This window comes from Dromaius novaehollandiae, chromosome 13 (assembly GCF_036370855.1).
Source record: "Dromaius novaehollandiae isolate bDroNov1 chromosome 13, bDroNov1.hap1, whole genome shotgun sequence".
Lineage (NCBI taxonomy): Eukaryota > Metazoa > Chordata > Aves > Casuariiformes > Dromaiidae > Dromaius > Dromaius novaehollandiae.
Genome location: NC_088110.1, coordinates 16768289 through 16785160, shown reverse-complemented (window position 1 = coordinate 16785160; position 16872 = coordinate 16768289). Strand labels below are relative to the sequence as shown.

General features: G+C 35.2%; 1 protein-coding gene across 1 annotated transcript in view; it reads right to left on the bottom strand.

Moving 5' to 3' along the window:
• CDH8 (cadherin 8) overlaps positions 1 to 16872 on the bottom strand; it is a 152076-nt gene that overhangs the window by 34222 nt on the left and 100982 nt on the right. The window contains exon 10 of the mRNA XM_064519721.1: positions 594 to 715. Coding sequence (XP_064375791.1) covers positions 594 to 715 — 122 coding nt within the window. The remainder of the gene's footprint in view (positions 1 to 593; positions 716 to 16872) is intronic.

The window sequence follows — 16872 nt, the reverse complement described above, 5'->3', positions numbered from 1 at the left end:
CTTTCAACCTCAGTTATGTCTTTCAGTTTTGCTTTCTTGGTTTTTCTCAATTATCATAGAAAAGTGAGTAAGAACTAGATAGTTAGATATTATAACTGAGACATGGATAGGAGAAAATGAGTTTATTGTTTCAATTGTTTCTCCTAAATTATGCTTTGGGCCAGTTGCAATATAGTCCAATGCCTGGACTGAGATTCAGGTTGGATTATAGTTTCTCTTATCAATGTACATGAACTAAAGTACTACATAGTACTAAACTACCTGGTACCAAAGAATTAAAGTACTATGAAGTGATGAACTCGATCAAAAAGAGTAGAGACAATCGGAGTATGCAGATACCCAGCATTTTTCTGGATTTGGTCCCAAGATACCTACCTTTGCTTTAAAATCTGTCCTGTAAAAAAAAAAGTATGTGTATATAGAGAGAGACATAACAGAGAATATGATCATAGATTTATCTTAAATGAAAGATGTCTTAAAGTTGTTCATAGACACATATTTTGGAAATAAAGGTAAGATAAAATGACAGGAATAAATTGCACCCCATTCCCACACACCAAATTACACAACATTGAAAACATGGAGATATTTACTTGTCCAGGCTTCCCATTCTCACATAAAAAGGCTTCATGCTCTGATGCAAATTCAGGAGCGTTGTCATTTACATCAAGAACTTTGATAGCAACAGGCACCCGGGACACTTGACTGTGGTTCCCTAAGAGAAAAAATCATAGCATAAAAGGTAAGCATATTTAATTTGAGACTGATACATACATGCTGAAATAGAAAACATATTCTTCCTATCCTCTGTCTTTGCTTAATTGGGTTGCCTCATCTGTAATGAATAGTAGAGTTGGAGCATGAGATAAAGAAGGATGGCCAGTATTTTATGGTTGAAAAGAATAAATAAATCCCTATTGCAAACAGCATTTGTTGGAGATTAGCTCAATGAAGACCTTTCTTGGACTAAATTGGTAAGATTTTTCTTTGATGAAGTTTGTATTGTTTTATTGATAAAGTCCATTATACACAGAAAAGGGAAGGCAGTAAACAACATAGATTTATTTCTTTGTTTGTCTTTGGCAGGGCACAGACCATTTTACTCTATTAGTTGTTCTGACTGCGCATCTATTACTTCTTCATTGCAAATACAATTAATGTTGAGACTGAAATTGTGATAAAGATGGTCTGTAGATTGACATAGGTAAAACTAGATATTATTTTGGATTATTAAAGCAGTCTGATTCTTTTTTATCTGAACAGAAATATGTCCTGTGAATTTCTTAGTTCATTGAAATAAAGCCTCACCATTTGTAATATAAAGCTATTTTGCATAAAGGAGTTTATCACTGTAGAGAGTAGAATAACCTTGTTAAGCTATAAGGAAAGAAAAGCTAAAGCAACAATTTGCCTTCTACTTTGTATAAATTTCATAGTCTGTTTCTAGTGTCTTTCCTTAATTCAGTATATTTAATTCATTTTAAGAGACCATTCATAAATATTTTAGATTTTATGATTCTTTTCCCCAAACAGAAAATACATGAACTCTATTTAAACTGAGGTGATCAGCTGACTGAACAGTCCCCATTCTATAGCTCATGCATACTTCTACGAGCAACCCAATGCTTGTTTCAAAATCCATCTATTAATGAGTATTATTTTACAACCATATTATCTCATTTATGTCATGAACAATTTGAAGAATTGCACACTATGTGAACTGAACTCAGGTGACTTGTAATTGAACTGCCTGCTTTTGCCTAAATTATTACTGCAGCCAAGAAAGCTGCTGCATTAAGTCAGGGTATCAACTTATGTATTTTTGCTGTCACAGCTTAACAGCTGTCCACAGCACTCAGCAGTCCATGAGGGCTTTGATCTCTGGCAATACAGAATTGGCTTAGGAGAAGGCAACCCTCAAAATTCTGGCGGGCCGGACGGCAGTTCCTATTGCCCAGTATTCAGCGCGCCTCTAACAGCAAACATCAAAATGAGAGAGGCAGGCCATGCTCCACCAGCGGGCTGGAGGCCAGTGATGTGGCAGGTAGCAAATGATGGCAGCCTACAACTGGTGATTCTTCCTTTAATCATCTCTACAGTTTACACTGTGTGTTATATGTGGTTTCCAGAGAGTTAAATGTGTTGCGACAATTGCACCTTTCTTTTTTTTCTTGCGTGTTAAAGATGACTGTAATCTATAGGGCTCTATCTGTAAATCTAAATTTGTATAAATTCAACTGCTCTAACTATAATTTGAAATTACATAAAAATACCTATTTCAAAAGAGTCAAAGCCATGCTATCACTAGAAGTACTAGTGCTATAAACAAAGGCTTTGTGGCAGGTGGATAGCTCAAAATACTCAAATTCTACTTGTATAGGATATGGAAGATTATAAGATATCAGACCCTAAATGCTTCCCACTTCAAGTAGTCAAAAGGCTTAGTTTGGAATTAAATGTGTTACAGAATAGAAAGAAATCCCCACCAAAATATTGTAAGAGCAGTATTTATGTCAATTCCACGACATGGCATATGACCCTACTTATTAACAGGTGAGCTGAACACTTACACCATGAATTAATAACGTATTTGAAATTAAGTAAAAATTGATAGGCAAAGCATAAATGCCAAACATTTAAAACATATTTTTAATCTTAACTTGATAAAAATATAGACAATGAATGCTCCAGTTTATCAGAATTCTCAGCACTAGTGTCACATTTAAACACTAAAGATTTACTTTTATCTAAATTAATGAAATGATGGCAGTTCAAATTTTAAAGACATTACAGAGGAATGTAATTAATTAGATAAGCTTCTAAAGAAATTATTCATGTCCCTTGTGACTGCCCCCAAAATGTTTGGCTTTCATCAGAAATACAAACATTAAATTTAAAGATATTATAATTAGAAACTTGATGAGAATTCATTTAAAAAATTAATTTACTAAATACAAGAGAGACCCAACTGGCTTGGAAATCTCCAAACAAGGGGCTATCTACTGCCTATTTGGGTTGTTGCGACTACAATGAAATATATTGTTGAGAAAGAGAGAGACACGAACAGGGAATTTTATCTACTGCTTCTATTGCCCACCACACTGAATACACTGCATTATTATTTTGTCACTGCAAACTTTCCAATGAATTTTCACTTATGCTAAGTGTTTTTCCCATAAATAAAAATCACTGTAAGCATCCCCACTAAAACAAATTAATGAATTCTCACTAAGCAAATACAGATTTACTTGAGAACGAAGACACTGAAGATATAAAATAATTTCATCTTCCCATTTTGATACTTTTAATGTCTGCTATCTACTCAAAGGTAAAACATGTACATGGAGCATGACCCTCTCAAATTTAAGTCTGTCTCTGGTAGCAGTGCTGAATACCCTTGAACATTTTATTTCCCTGAACAAAGTAGAAAGCACTTGAAGTGGATCCACTCTGCTATATGACTGCACAAAATGTTACTTTTGCATAGGCAACTGTGCTAAAATTTTAGTTTCATTCAGCTAAACCAGCTGTTGAAAGCACATCCAGTTTCTGAACTGCCTCTTAGTCCCTGACTCCTGCCAATGTCACCCTCCTATGAGATCTGCTCTCCCTGCTCACCTCTGCAGATGGTTCTTCCCTCTCAGACTTGCACCTAGCAGTCCCCAGTGACGAACGAGGAAGGGGAAGGATAACTCCCTGCCATCCAATTGGTTGGCCTTCATACTGATTAGTACTCAATGTTCAAAACTCTTCCTTGTTTGTATGAATGGAGAGTCAGTTCTTTCTAAAATAGTGACAAAACTGAATTTCTCTCTCTCTCTCTCTTTCTTTCTTTCTTTCTTTTTTTTTTTTTTTTTTTTTTTTTTTTTGCAATTAACCATGCAACCAATAGAATTAAGTTAGACTGAATCTGCTTCTTGCATGTATCAGGTAGATAGAAGGAATGGATGCTTAAGTTCCAGTCAATTACTTTAGGAAAAATCATAAAAAGGAGTGAAGTTCTGCAAGTATTACTGCTCTCTTGAAAATAATGTGATCGTGAATAAAATAGTGTGAATCCTATCTCTAAGGAACCATCTTAATTTGTGAAAACTTTATCACTTGTATTCATGGTGATTCACAGCTTAAAAGGACCTAGCTTGAGTCTCGCAATGCAAGCACATCACTAGGACTGTCACTTAGGAAGCAATGGCTTGGTTTAGCATATTGAGATGTAATATTAAATAATTTCCACTAGTTGTAGGCAACCAAAGCTCTTTCAAAGTAAGGCTGCTTTTATAAGGTCTTTGTTTTCAGTTTGAGTATGTTCAGCTGGTGATCTGTGGACACCACTGCCACAGTCCAGCATGTAGCTTTAAGAACCAAAGTTATATGCAAACTATGTAAATAATTTCCTGAAAGTACAGCGCTTTTATGTCTCTGCTCAAGTCTCCACTACCACCCAAGTTCTAAGACCCAGTACTTTTCAGTAGATGAGAACTATGCAAAAAAAGAAAGGAAAAACGTAGAAAGATATCAGGAAAAGATGACTCAATGGAAAAACAACTAGTGGAATTAATCAGCAATAAGTAAACCTGAAAATAATGGAAAGTTCAGCTGAGTTTAGAAATGCAGATTAAAAGGTTTACAAGATGTATAAGCACGTGGAAAGCTCTTATTTTCTGCTTTACTCCTCAGTTCTCAAGATGCTATGTGAATTTTACATGCTTGAAATACTGTACTCATCCTTGGGCAACATACCCATTGAAACTTGCTCCGGGTTAAAAAAGTTTGTGGAGTTTGATACAAAAGGTCCAGTCAGATAAGACAACCAAAAGCAAAGAAAAAATTCCATGATCAAGTATCTCCAAACCTGACCTTCTGCAGGTGACATACCTGTGCCATTTCTTACTGTGATCAGCATATTTCTTCCTTCCTAAGAAAATAACTGTGTATTTGAGACATATGTGTTCGTGCATGCATGTTTATCATTAGAAATTTCTAATGCAAAGCATTAAGTAGTGTTAACACTGTTACTGGATGCAGCAAGTAATACTTGGAGTAACTAGCACTTATAAATCAAATTTTTGGTCTCATGGCACGGTGACAGAACATAAGGCAGTTATTCAGCCCCCATAAAGACTTAAAACACTTCTCTGCTGTTTTTCCTTGACACAAACACACACCACCAGTCTTAAAAGGCAGAGGTATTTAAGAAAGGCTATTATTTGCCGCAAAAAATGTAATTTCAGCCTTCCTTTAACACAAAGAAATCCAGTTCAGTTCATTTAGTTCCCCTAGTTAATTCAATCATCTGAAATCACATCAAGATTCTCTTTAAAAAGTCACAAACTGTCTTGCATTTTAACTAAAAATACCTGAATAAAACATAGAATCCTGAAAAATAACACATCTTTTATTATTATCATCATATGGTTTGGAAATGGCTATTTCATGCTTCTCTGATTCAATGAAATTTCTAATATAATAATTTAAATTAGAAATAGAAGTCCTAGTTCTAACAGAGAAATCAAAACAAAATCTGAATCACTGACTTAATAAAAACAACAGCACTTATTTCACAACTCTCCTATTTCAAATGTATGAAGTTGTATTTTAACAGATCCATTTCCCATGCCTTTTTCATGGTTTTATCTGATGATTTTAGGACGATAACCCATATAAGCTTATTTCTCCTGTTAGATTTTACATTGGTATTTTCCTTGTGCAATCCTTTACCTATATAACACTATAGCATACAACAATTCTTTTGCCACAGAAAACTGAGAAATCTATATTCAAGTTCTTGATAAACAGAGATGTTATTTTGAAGCTGAAATTTTATCTTGAAGTTTAACTACAGAAATCACATGCTGCAGCAAATGCTGTGTTCATTTATCTGAAGTGTTGTGTAATGACCTGATTCAAGAGAGCCTGAGTACCTGAAAATGACACTGAAATTGTAAGGGAAAGACATCACTAAATGACAACATTTCTGTTAAAAGTAACAGACCATAAGCTATTTCTGAGTTAGAGTACAATCTAAGCAGTCAAACTAAAAAAATCCAAATGATATTAAAGTATCATTAACATTAAACATTAAACATTATTAAACATTAAAAAAAAAGTACTAGAGTATGACTATTTAGACCAAAAAAACCCTTAAATGTTTAAAGGATGAGAAAATACTGAGAGTTGTAGAATTACTATAAAATAATATAAACATATCAGTGCATAGCAGAAAAACTTCTATACAAGTTGCTAAGGCAAGAAACAAACTCAAAATTAATGTTCTGTTTATATTTATTCCAGTACACTGGAATATATTAGAGGAGTACATTTTGCAGAAAGTGTGTGTGCGCATGTATGTAGCAGGGAGGAAAAAAAAAAAAGATGTGAAACATATTTCTCAAGTTTTCAAGTCATTCTTTAGGAGAAAAATAATAAGGGAGATGAAAAGTATTGTCTGCTCTCAGTAGATCTTTCAGTTTATTTTATTAGGGTCTCCAGATGTAAGATGAACAAGTCAAGAACAAACTTATGTTACATTCTGTATTTATTTCGTTATTGATAGGTTGCCAAAAGTTTAACCAAAGACTTGCTCAAAATTTTCCACCTCCTTCATTTTTGTCCATTTTTCTACTTCTCATCACCATGAAAAAAATGCCAGACTCTTGCAAAACACATACTTCCACAGGTCTGGATAAATCAGGGGGAATCATACATCCTGGCTAAGCAGGTGTGATATGAGGAGTGTGTTTAGACTGGGTACTCTGGAAGGAGGGTGCAGAGCAGGGGAAATTGAGGACGGACTATATTTTAAAGTCACTGACTTCAAACCTGAATTTGTAATTAAAAGGTTTCCGAAGTTCAGCACCTCCATCTCTTAGGAGGTGACTAAGGCCATCTACCTTCCTTTGATGAATATATAAGATCTATGGCTTAGCATAAAAGGACAGGTTATACTTTAATTTTGCTGCTAACAAAAAAGGAAAAAAAAGAAAGTAAAGTTTCAGTGCTAGACGCACAATCTATGCCAAAAAATGTTAATTAAATAAAGCCATAATCTTTAGGCCTCATTCAGATAAAGTCTTCATCCACTATCATTTTCATTTATCATTTATTTTTGCTTAGTGCATATCAGACAAAGATTGTTGAATACAGCCCAGAACTAATAAGAAATAGGGATTAGTTGCCTGAAGTTTGCAGAAAAATGAGACAGGCTGGCAAAAAGACCAAACAGTTCTTTTTTTCATCACTGACATTCCACCAACCCTGTGCTGCCGTCTTTGCTTGCCACTGTAGTAGCAAAGTAATGTAAGCAGACTATGTTTGTATGTACCTTCACTTCAAGGCCTGATTCAGATCCTAATGAAGTTAATTCTCTCCCCTGCTCTGTAAGTTTTATCTAGCTCTTGTCCTTAATATCACATTATCTATTTCCTACCTTTTAAATAATTAAAAATTAAAAAATTAAATGTAATTTAAGTTAGAAAACCCAGAACCTGTTAAATTCAAAGGATCAATACTGATTTGTAAAACTTGATAATCAAACCATAGACATATATATTTTCTAAAAATTAGCGTATTCTCCTCATATAGACACAATACACATTGATGGAATTAGCTCCCATTTTGCGTGTCTGAGGGCAGAGTGTAATGTGACATTCAAATACAACCTCTCTGTCATTTTTCATACCATTAAGCTATGCAGTTACTCAGTAGCCTAACAAATAGTTACTCTGTAATTACCTCTGATCCTCTGTGAATTGAAAGATCCATTTCAAAACTGGGAAATGTTTGTAATTTTTTTCAGAAGTATCATACTCTCCTTGCTGTATATGCATGATATTATCTTGTTTGAATGCACAGAGATAGATCTAAAGGGCTTGGGAAGGCAAAACTAGACTGGAAAAGCAAAGCATCCCCTCAAACTTCGTTTACAGCTGTGAAGAGGATGTCTTCTACCATAACCCTGGTTAGAAGAGAAAATCAAAAGACACTGATCTGTTAAATTTGGCCATGCAGGATAAGAGAGGAAAAGTTATCTCCTGAGAACCAGGTACTGTAAGTGAGCTCTAATTTTGTCCTTAAGGAAGCAGAGGATACTGAAACTAATTCATATCCACCTTAAAGCTGGAGGAGATTGCCAAGCCTAGGCCAAAAAACAAAGAAAAAGCCCACACTTGTAGGTTGCTGTTTATTTTAAATCACTTTGCATGCTGATCACCTCTTAATGAAAATAAATTCTTTTGAAAATTCTGCTTCAGTGTCACCACTTCCTATTCATTTTCACAGACTCCACAAATAAAATGCTAGAAGATACACCAGCAACTAGATGTAGCAGGTAACACATGAGTGTTCGCTACATGTAACCTACATCATGCCTACAAGAGCAGTTAGACAGCACGGGATATGCACAAGGGAAGAGAAGGGAGGGTATTAAAGAAGTGGGAGCAAAGGGATGGGATAAAGCTTGAAAAGAGATTTAAAAGGGGCATCCTAATCAGAAACTGCAGCACCTTTTCAATATTTAAGTAGCAATTATGGGTACTTGTCTCTTGTCAGAAGCGCTGGATGCAAACAGTATGTCCTTAGAGACTGTTCTTCTGCATATCTAATTTTGACCACGGTGAGCTTTATATTCATAGTGACACATAATCAAGATATATGTGACACATCAATATGAGTAAACAGATACATAATTCAAAATAAATTATTAGTATAGCTGCTTGAGCGGGTTCTATTGCAACCTGCTATAGTTGTGTCAGCTTTATGACAATGAAAACGATGCTGTTTTCATCACGGATCTTAAGTAAATTCTTTAGGAAAAAAATGTGTGCTGCTAACACCCTTCCACCCACACATCTATCCAGAGACTAAGCTGAAACAAATGCTGGAAGAAAAGAACCTGTATTGCTAATATGGTATTGTGTTATTGAGCCTTATTTTTGTCTAAGGATGAGGCAAGTCAGGCTGGGGTATGCAGTTATGTCACCCTCAGTAAACCAACTACATGAAGTGGTGAAGTGTTATTAGCGCAAAAATTACAAACGTGGTTTAAGTATCAGCAACTATTAGTAGACATATACTATAAAGAAAAGCAAGATAGAAATGTTTGAAATTATACAGTTATTTTTTTCTAAATCAATACAAATAAAAAAAATCATGTTCATTTAATGCAAAAAAACCCCTAACTTAAAGAATAAGCAATAACAAATCTAACAGCAACTGTAATCTCTGGAAGCATCTGCAGCTAGGAAGGGCTCTTCTGTAGACCCATCATGCTAGCAAAAGGCAGAGTCTACTAAAAGCTGTTGAAAAATTTTTTCACTTCCTTGTGGCAGCTACTGATAAGAAGGAAAAAAAAAGTTAGAAAAACAGGGAACCACAGAAAACAGCCATATTTCTTCTACCTTTATTATCTGGATTAACATTAATAACAGTGGGATAGAAACGCTACTAGATTATTACTTCTTGTAGATCACAGCACCACAAACCTAGTGAGGCAATGGATAATGCATTAATCATTGTGAGGAAGTAACAGGTTTTCATTTCTAAATATGATGTTGAGAAAAATTTCCAGAAAATAATGTGGTGCCATTATATGACTGAAAAGTATCTGGCTCAAAAAGGAAGCCATTGAATGGTCAGGAAGAAAAAGGGAATAGAAGTTTAAGACACAACAAATGTTGGGATTAAACACCAAGGGAGCTGCACTAGCATAAAACTGAAGCATCGCAGTCAGGAATCTGGCCCACACTTTAGAGCAATTACATTGTTAATATGCTAATACATCATGCATATTAAAATGTTATAAAATATTGACTCACAGACGCAACATCTTATTAGCTTTGAAATTTTATAATGACTAGCAGCAATAAAAATAACAATAAGCAGATTGATTGAGGAAAAGATGTCTGGAATATTTTGAATTTTTTATTTTAAATTATTTCATGATTGAAGTAAAATAATTAATTGCTCATAAGAAACCTCCATCTTTTTCTTACTGCTAGACAAAATATTGGAATGCTTTAATACAGCTTTTCACTAAATCATAATTTATTACAAAAGATTATTTAAATTTCGTCATTTTTAGAGCTCATATTTCTTTCTGCGACTGATTTTCTTAGTAGTGCTGTTGTATAGATCTTAGATTTCCTTCATGGCTAAGAAAAATTTCTATATATACTGGATTTGAATCAGAGTCTAAGAGTTTAGCATCAAACAGTTCCTACCTAGGTACCTAAAGCAGTAAGAAAACCAAAACCAAAACCCACTCTGAAGCGTATCAGTACATACCTTTAATAAATCTTTTCCCTCTGTCTTTCAACTTGAAAATACTGTCATTCTGTGCTATCCAGCAACTTTACTAGAAACTCAAAGCATGCTACTACTCTGAGTAGTCTTTACTCTAGAAACAATTGTGCTTATAAATGTGCTTCCAGTAAACTAAAATGATATTCAGTTACAAACCTCTACTCTGACCTACTGTCATGCTTCAGCCTTATAGAAAAAATGCTGGAGATTTTGCACAGAGTCATATTCTGCTTAGAAGTAATAAGCCTACTCTTATCAAACTAGATGAATACTATGTAGTATTTTTAAGATGAATCATATTTTCTTCAGAAATTTTAATTCAAATATTCGAAGTGCAGATGACCAATTGTTAGCTGTTCAGCTTAACAATGCACTTGTTTTGCTAATATAATGTGTATATTGTCAGTTTAAACATTCCTCCAGTTTTCTCAAAGTAATTGACAGAGATACTTCACATAAATTACTCAAATACATTTTCGCTAATGACTCTTTTATTCCTTACTTGAATCCTTATCTGTTTTGTGCCCTGGAAAACCTTATTCTCTTCTAAAACACTGTCTAGTTTCCTAACCTTTTGCAGTGTAAGCTTTGAGCAGTATTGTCAAATTCCACCATCTTTTTCTGAAATCTACATTTGGAAATCTAGACTGAAAATGTCTACCCTGGCTTTATTATGCTCTGAAACCAGAGATAAGAGAAGTTAGACTGTTGATGCAAATCGCTCTCTTTTTCTTTGCCATAATTATGTTTATTATCTCCTACAGCGGATTTTTCTGACGTATTTGTTTTCAGTTAATTACTCAGATCCTTTTCATATTCATGGTTCTCTTTCAGATTTTTCCTCTGAAATCAGAGGTTACCGACTTCTATTCAGCTTCTCATACCTGAATTTTTATGCCAGCTCCTAAACTATTGAGGCCATTTTATAGAGAGATCGTTTCATAAGTACACTCCTTTCCCATTCATATTTTTTCATAATATGGTCACTCCCACACTATTATCCCTGTGGATGACATCTCTTGCCATTCATGAGCTGTGAAAAACAATAATGGGAAAGTTTGTGATATGCCTGAATGCACTTTAACAGCTAAGAGCTGCAAAGCAGCTGTGTGTGGTACACCAGCTCTCCACGGACCAATGGCAGATGCTCTATGATCCATTAGAACCTATGGAGTTCTTTCTGTATAACCCGGTATTTATGTGAAAATGAATAAAAACTACCTTACCAAATTCCGGTAGTGCAAAAATGATGGATTATCTAGTGCGACTTCCACTAAGCCAGAGAAAAAAGGGTCAAGCGAAAAAGGTTAATATTCCTCAGCTTCTCTTGTTTAAATCTCCATAAAGGTTTATTTCCTTCTCTTTCTAAAACTTTACTTAATTTTACTCAGCCCTAAATTAAAGGTAATTATAGGATGCACCAAAGTAGCTCTAAACTGTTTGAATTATTGCTAATAATGCCTATAGCCATTTTTACAATAAAAGACTAAATAAAATTAAATAAATGAAAATCATGACCAGAGGTATTCATGGCTCTAAAAGGTACATCATAGCTGAATGCTTATTCTGAAGACTAATTATGTCTCTCTTCCATTTTAATTAATGTCCTTGTATTTTTTAAAATAATATACAATATAGATAAGTTTAGTAGAGCATGTGCTGGATGATGATTCAATTATTGTATTTAGATCCTTGGTAAACCATAAAGAGTCTTTCTGGCTTTGTGCCCTTCCCCATTAGGTGATAAAATTGCCTCATACTTCTTCATTTCTAAAGAATGCAGTTGGTATGGGTAATTACCTTTGTCAGACATAGCCCGTAGCTTTGTCCTTGAGATTCCTACGCTCTATGCCTGGAAAATATTTATTGTGGTCAAATCACCACTTTCATTTCAAGATCTTGTCTATATTTTCATCTACTGCTTTGACTAATGATTCACCAGAATTTCTACTAGTTGTGGTGGTTCTGCTACTTCGCCAAGCATTTTTTTTTTTCCTCTCCTTTGGTTTAACTAGATACTGGTGTGCTTTTTGTTTGGCAAATGACGCTGAATTTCAGGAATCATTTGATAAAGTAGTCAATCAAAATCAAAATAATAGCTCCATGACTATACTTCTCAGAGAATAAGATAACAGAAATTCCATTAAAAACTCTGAATTCCATTCAGAGATTTAAAACTTGGCTAAGAGCACTGCTTCAGGCTAACAGAGATATCTTCTCCCATACAATCCAGTGCTGGCTTTGGAATCCCTTTGCTGACTGATCTGTTGCCTGGAGGGATGGAGACTCTCACGTCTGTAATCCACAGGGAGTCTGAAGAGGGACAAGACGTTCTGGAAAAGCCTTCCTGTAACCTGTTCCAACAGAGGAACAGATTCATACTTCACCTCTACATATGCCAGTAAGTCTGAATAAACTCGAGTCTATGCTAATTTTAAAAGAACCTCTCTATACTTGAATATGCTAATGGTAGTGTAGCTCACAAGCCCTAACTGAGATTTGACTTGAAAGCTGCTCTCTGAGGAATCCAGTGCAGTATGTGGTCGTAAGAAGGGCAGGAAGAAAACGTAAATCTTGAGTAGCCCCTCAGTGTTAGGTAAAAAAAAAAACAAACAAACTTGGGCACTTTACAGGGATCATCATTTAACTGACTTCACAGTTTATGAGTCACGTTTTCCAACATTCGTTGGTGGTGTTCTTCACAGATCTCACAAGCTGCAAACTAGAATGTTTTTAGAAGCTTTTCTTGTTGAAATCTGTATCATTCAATGAATTTTTACAACATAATACACTTTCTTGAGAAAAGGATTACCTCACTTTTGTTAAGAGAACTCCAGATAGGCATTGTTAATAATGAATGGATGCATTATAACGTACAAATTTTTTTTAAAGAATTCACTAGAATCTTATACTTCAAGCAGACCACAGCTACAGCTTATGAGAGATGAGTATGCAAATGCCAGCATATTCATATTTAAGTTAGAGGAATGATGTGCAGTTAAATTATGTGACAAATACACTTCTTTCTTGCCGAAGTTATAACTGCTTCTCTGACATAAGTCTTTACTTTGGTTTCAAACTACATTAGTTCTCCATTTATCATTACTCTTATTACATCAGTTAACCAGCAATGACTGAAACATAGGGCATTTCCTTAGTATTAATGAGACACATTATTAGGACACTGAGGAAATATCTCCAATGTGGCTGTTATTCCCATTAGAAGATAGAAGGAGGAAATCATGGAGCTGGAGGTAGAAAGATGATAAGAGTTTAATTGTTATATGGCTTCCAGCGGTATGACATTCCAACAGCTTGAATAATCAGACTGAATTCTGTTCAGAATCTGTGCAAACTGTAGCAAAAATGTTCTGATAAACAAACCATGGCTATCTCGTTTTCTTTTAGTAGCTGAGTAGCACTGACAACACAACTCGTAAGTACTGTAAAACGTGTCCAAGAAACTGAGAGAATACTGAGGAGGTTAGCCCAGGCTGAACTCTGCTCTGCTTCACTGCCCAGCAAAATTGCTAACCAGTTAACACAAGCAACACAAGCATGTCAATGTGAACAGTAGTTACAGCTGTAATTGCACCTTATACAAAATAAAAAATGCATTTGTGTGTTCAGATGAATAGGCTTACATATGACTATAAGGTTTTTGACTTTACTAGATTTAACAGAACGTCAGAAAATTCCATTTCAAAAAGGTAGCAAGAACCAAAGATGTGATGAGCCTTTGTGCACACAAAAAAAGACGCACCAAAAGAAATGTCTGTAAGTTAATCATTCATTCTTATTACACTACACTTCAGCCTCCTGGAGAATATGCATATGCCCTCAAATTCTTTTCCTGTTCAGGGCTTGGCTCCAGAGAGCCCAAACATATGAACAGCATAATCAACCCTGACTTTCACAGCAAGGCGATATCCACCCCCATTCTCTCAACCATCTAGTTAAAATAAACCTCTGAACCACGGCATACAGTTTTAAGCTCTTTAGACCTCCGTCACATAGGTCTTCACTATACAACAAAACAATGAGAAATCTCATTAGTCCAGTATTTAAAGTCCAGAGTCAGTAACAGGAAAAAAAATTCACCTTTTACATCCACAGAGCAAAAGGCATGTTTTCAGAAAAAGGTCATTTGGCCAAAGAGCTTGCATCCTCTAGACTGTAATCACCTAGATGTTCCTGCTCCTGACTCACTCATTAGAGTAAACTTGGATACATGGGAACATGGAGAGAAAATTAAAGAAGCAATTAATAGGGATAGTAACTTTCAATATTCCTCTTGCCATGTGAGTTAATGCATGAATTTCTTCTGTGCATCCTAAGCTTGTATTTCACAGTGGTCTTTCAGAGAGGTCAACAACATTCTTTGTAATACGCTCTTAAAAATCTGTGTCCATCAGCATAGTGAAGCCACTACATGACCAGGCAGGAAAAAACTGAACGACAAAGCAAAAATTATTTTGAATATACAAAAAAGAAGTATAAAAAACATACAATAGGAAAAAATGCCACACAAAAGGAATGGAAGGTGATCAGATTTAAGAGTAGGGGTTGGGAGGATCAAAGCTGCGTAAGGAATTTATCATTTTTCACTAAATTCATGGAAAACATATAGCTAAATCTGAAATACTGAAAATTTCACACAAATATCACCTATACCACATTAATCACTTTCAGTCCAGTCTTTTTCACCAGTAGCTCTCTGTATCGTTTTATCTTCAGTAGCCAAAAAAAGATCCAAATTGATGAAATATTTAGGGAACCATCTGTAGGGGGTATGCAACCAGTATGCAATATAGTTAGTGTGATTTCAAACAAGAGGTATACAAATATATGCAACCTGTCTACATATTTTCAGAACCAGAGAAAGAAGGCAGTACAACAATCCAGGCAACTCTCTGAGGGACAGCCAGTCAAAGCAACTTTTCCTAAGTCTGTCTGGCTAGTTTAGCCACCCAGGAAGGTGATGCAGATCTGTGATGATTCATAAAGTGAGAAGTAACAGCTGGAAACCTCTTTATAGAGGTTGGATGGAGTCTGCTGGCGATGGGAAAGTGAAAGGATGGAAACACTGGCCTCTAAAATGTCTCACTTTGCACAGGTGCCAAAATATGATGGTAATACCATTTGTCACACATAGTGTGAATTTATTCTGAATTAGGACTAGATAGATGCTTTCCTATGATTAGGAAATGTTCTTCTCTAGAAGAACATTTAGAAACACATCTAGAAGAACATCTAGAAAAACAAACTGGTCTTTTGCCTGTTAAGGACTTACAGGAAAGAATCACAGTCACCACTAGCTCATACTTTCATGTTTCTCCTAATTTTGCTGGACTCGAAAAGGTTAGGTCCACCTTTTGGGGCACTCAGAAAAATTCAAAAGTGGTAGTATGTTTAACATTATCCATCTACACTCCAAAGCAGATTTCCTTCAAAAAAATCAGCCAGGCTGAGTCTAAATATTTTTATCCTCAAGCCAGGTGGAAATGCACAAGTTATGCTCAGTTCGGCCTGACCAATCTAGTCCCGGAAAATTACCACTAAAGGTGAGGTCAGATGTGATTAGCCTTTGTGCACACAAAAGAAGATGCACCAAAAGAAATGCCTGTAAGTCAATCATACATTCTTACTACACTACAGTTCTGAGGTCAGAATAGCTCTGTCATTGTGCCAGCAGAAAATTGCCAAAAATAATTTGGGCTTAATGCATAATTTCAGGTGCAGGTAACTTACTAGCACAGAGCATTTCAAAACAGTGTTGATGTTTGGCAAAACTTCATGTTTATCTATTTATGAAAATGTTGATAAATGAGGGTACCTTCAAGATCTACCATGCTGAGAATCAAGAACAAAGAACAAAAAGCAGTATCATGGCCTGTTGTTAGTAAGTGCGTGCAATGGCAATGAAATGGGCTGATCATCACCCCATATGAATAGAGGTGAGCCCTCAACTGAGCCTGGAAAGCAGCTAGATGAGAAAGAGAAAATGCCCCTTTACTGTTCATCTCAGTCTCACACTCTGCTTGTATGAATGATGCTAACATTTATTTTTATGTGAAAGATCAGCAGTCCATTAATATTATCTCAGAAAAGCATAGTGATGACGTAGTTTGTGTTTTTATTTGCTGCTTGCATCTGAGGTAGTTCACTGCCTCCAACAGATTTCTGTTATTTTATAACAGCTATCTTGCTTATTACTATGTTGGAACAAAATCTAAAAATGCCCATTTTATCCTACTTGACAATTCTCTGAACACATTTAGTTTCTTCATTAGGAATTCTAAAGATAATTTCTCTCAAATAAACAAATATAGTATTTTATGAAATTCAGCTTTTGTTTTATGTAAATGTCAAATAATTATATTGGGAATGCTAAAAAAACATCAGCAGGAACCCAAATGCTTAGAAAAAGATTGGCATTATTATTTTCATAGCCAGTCTGATAAAAGGCAATTTTACAACAGTGATAGATGCTGAGGCTCCCATGAAGTCTAATGACAAGGCTGATTCTTAAAAAATTCTGACGTATAATTATATTTTAAAAATCTCAAGAAG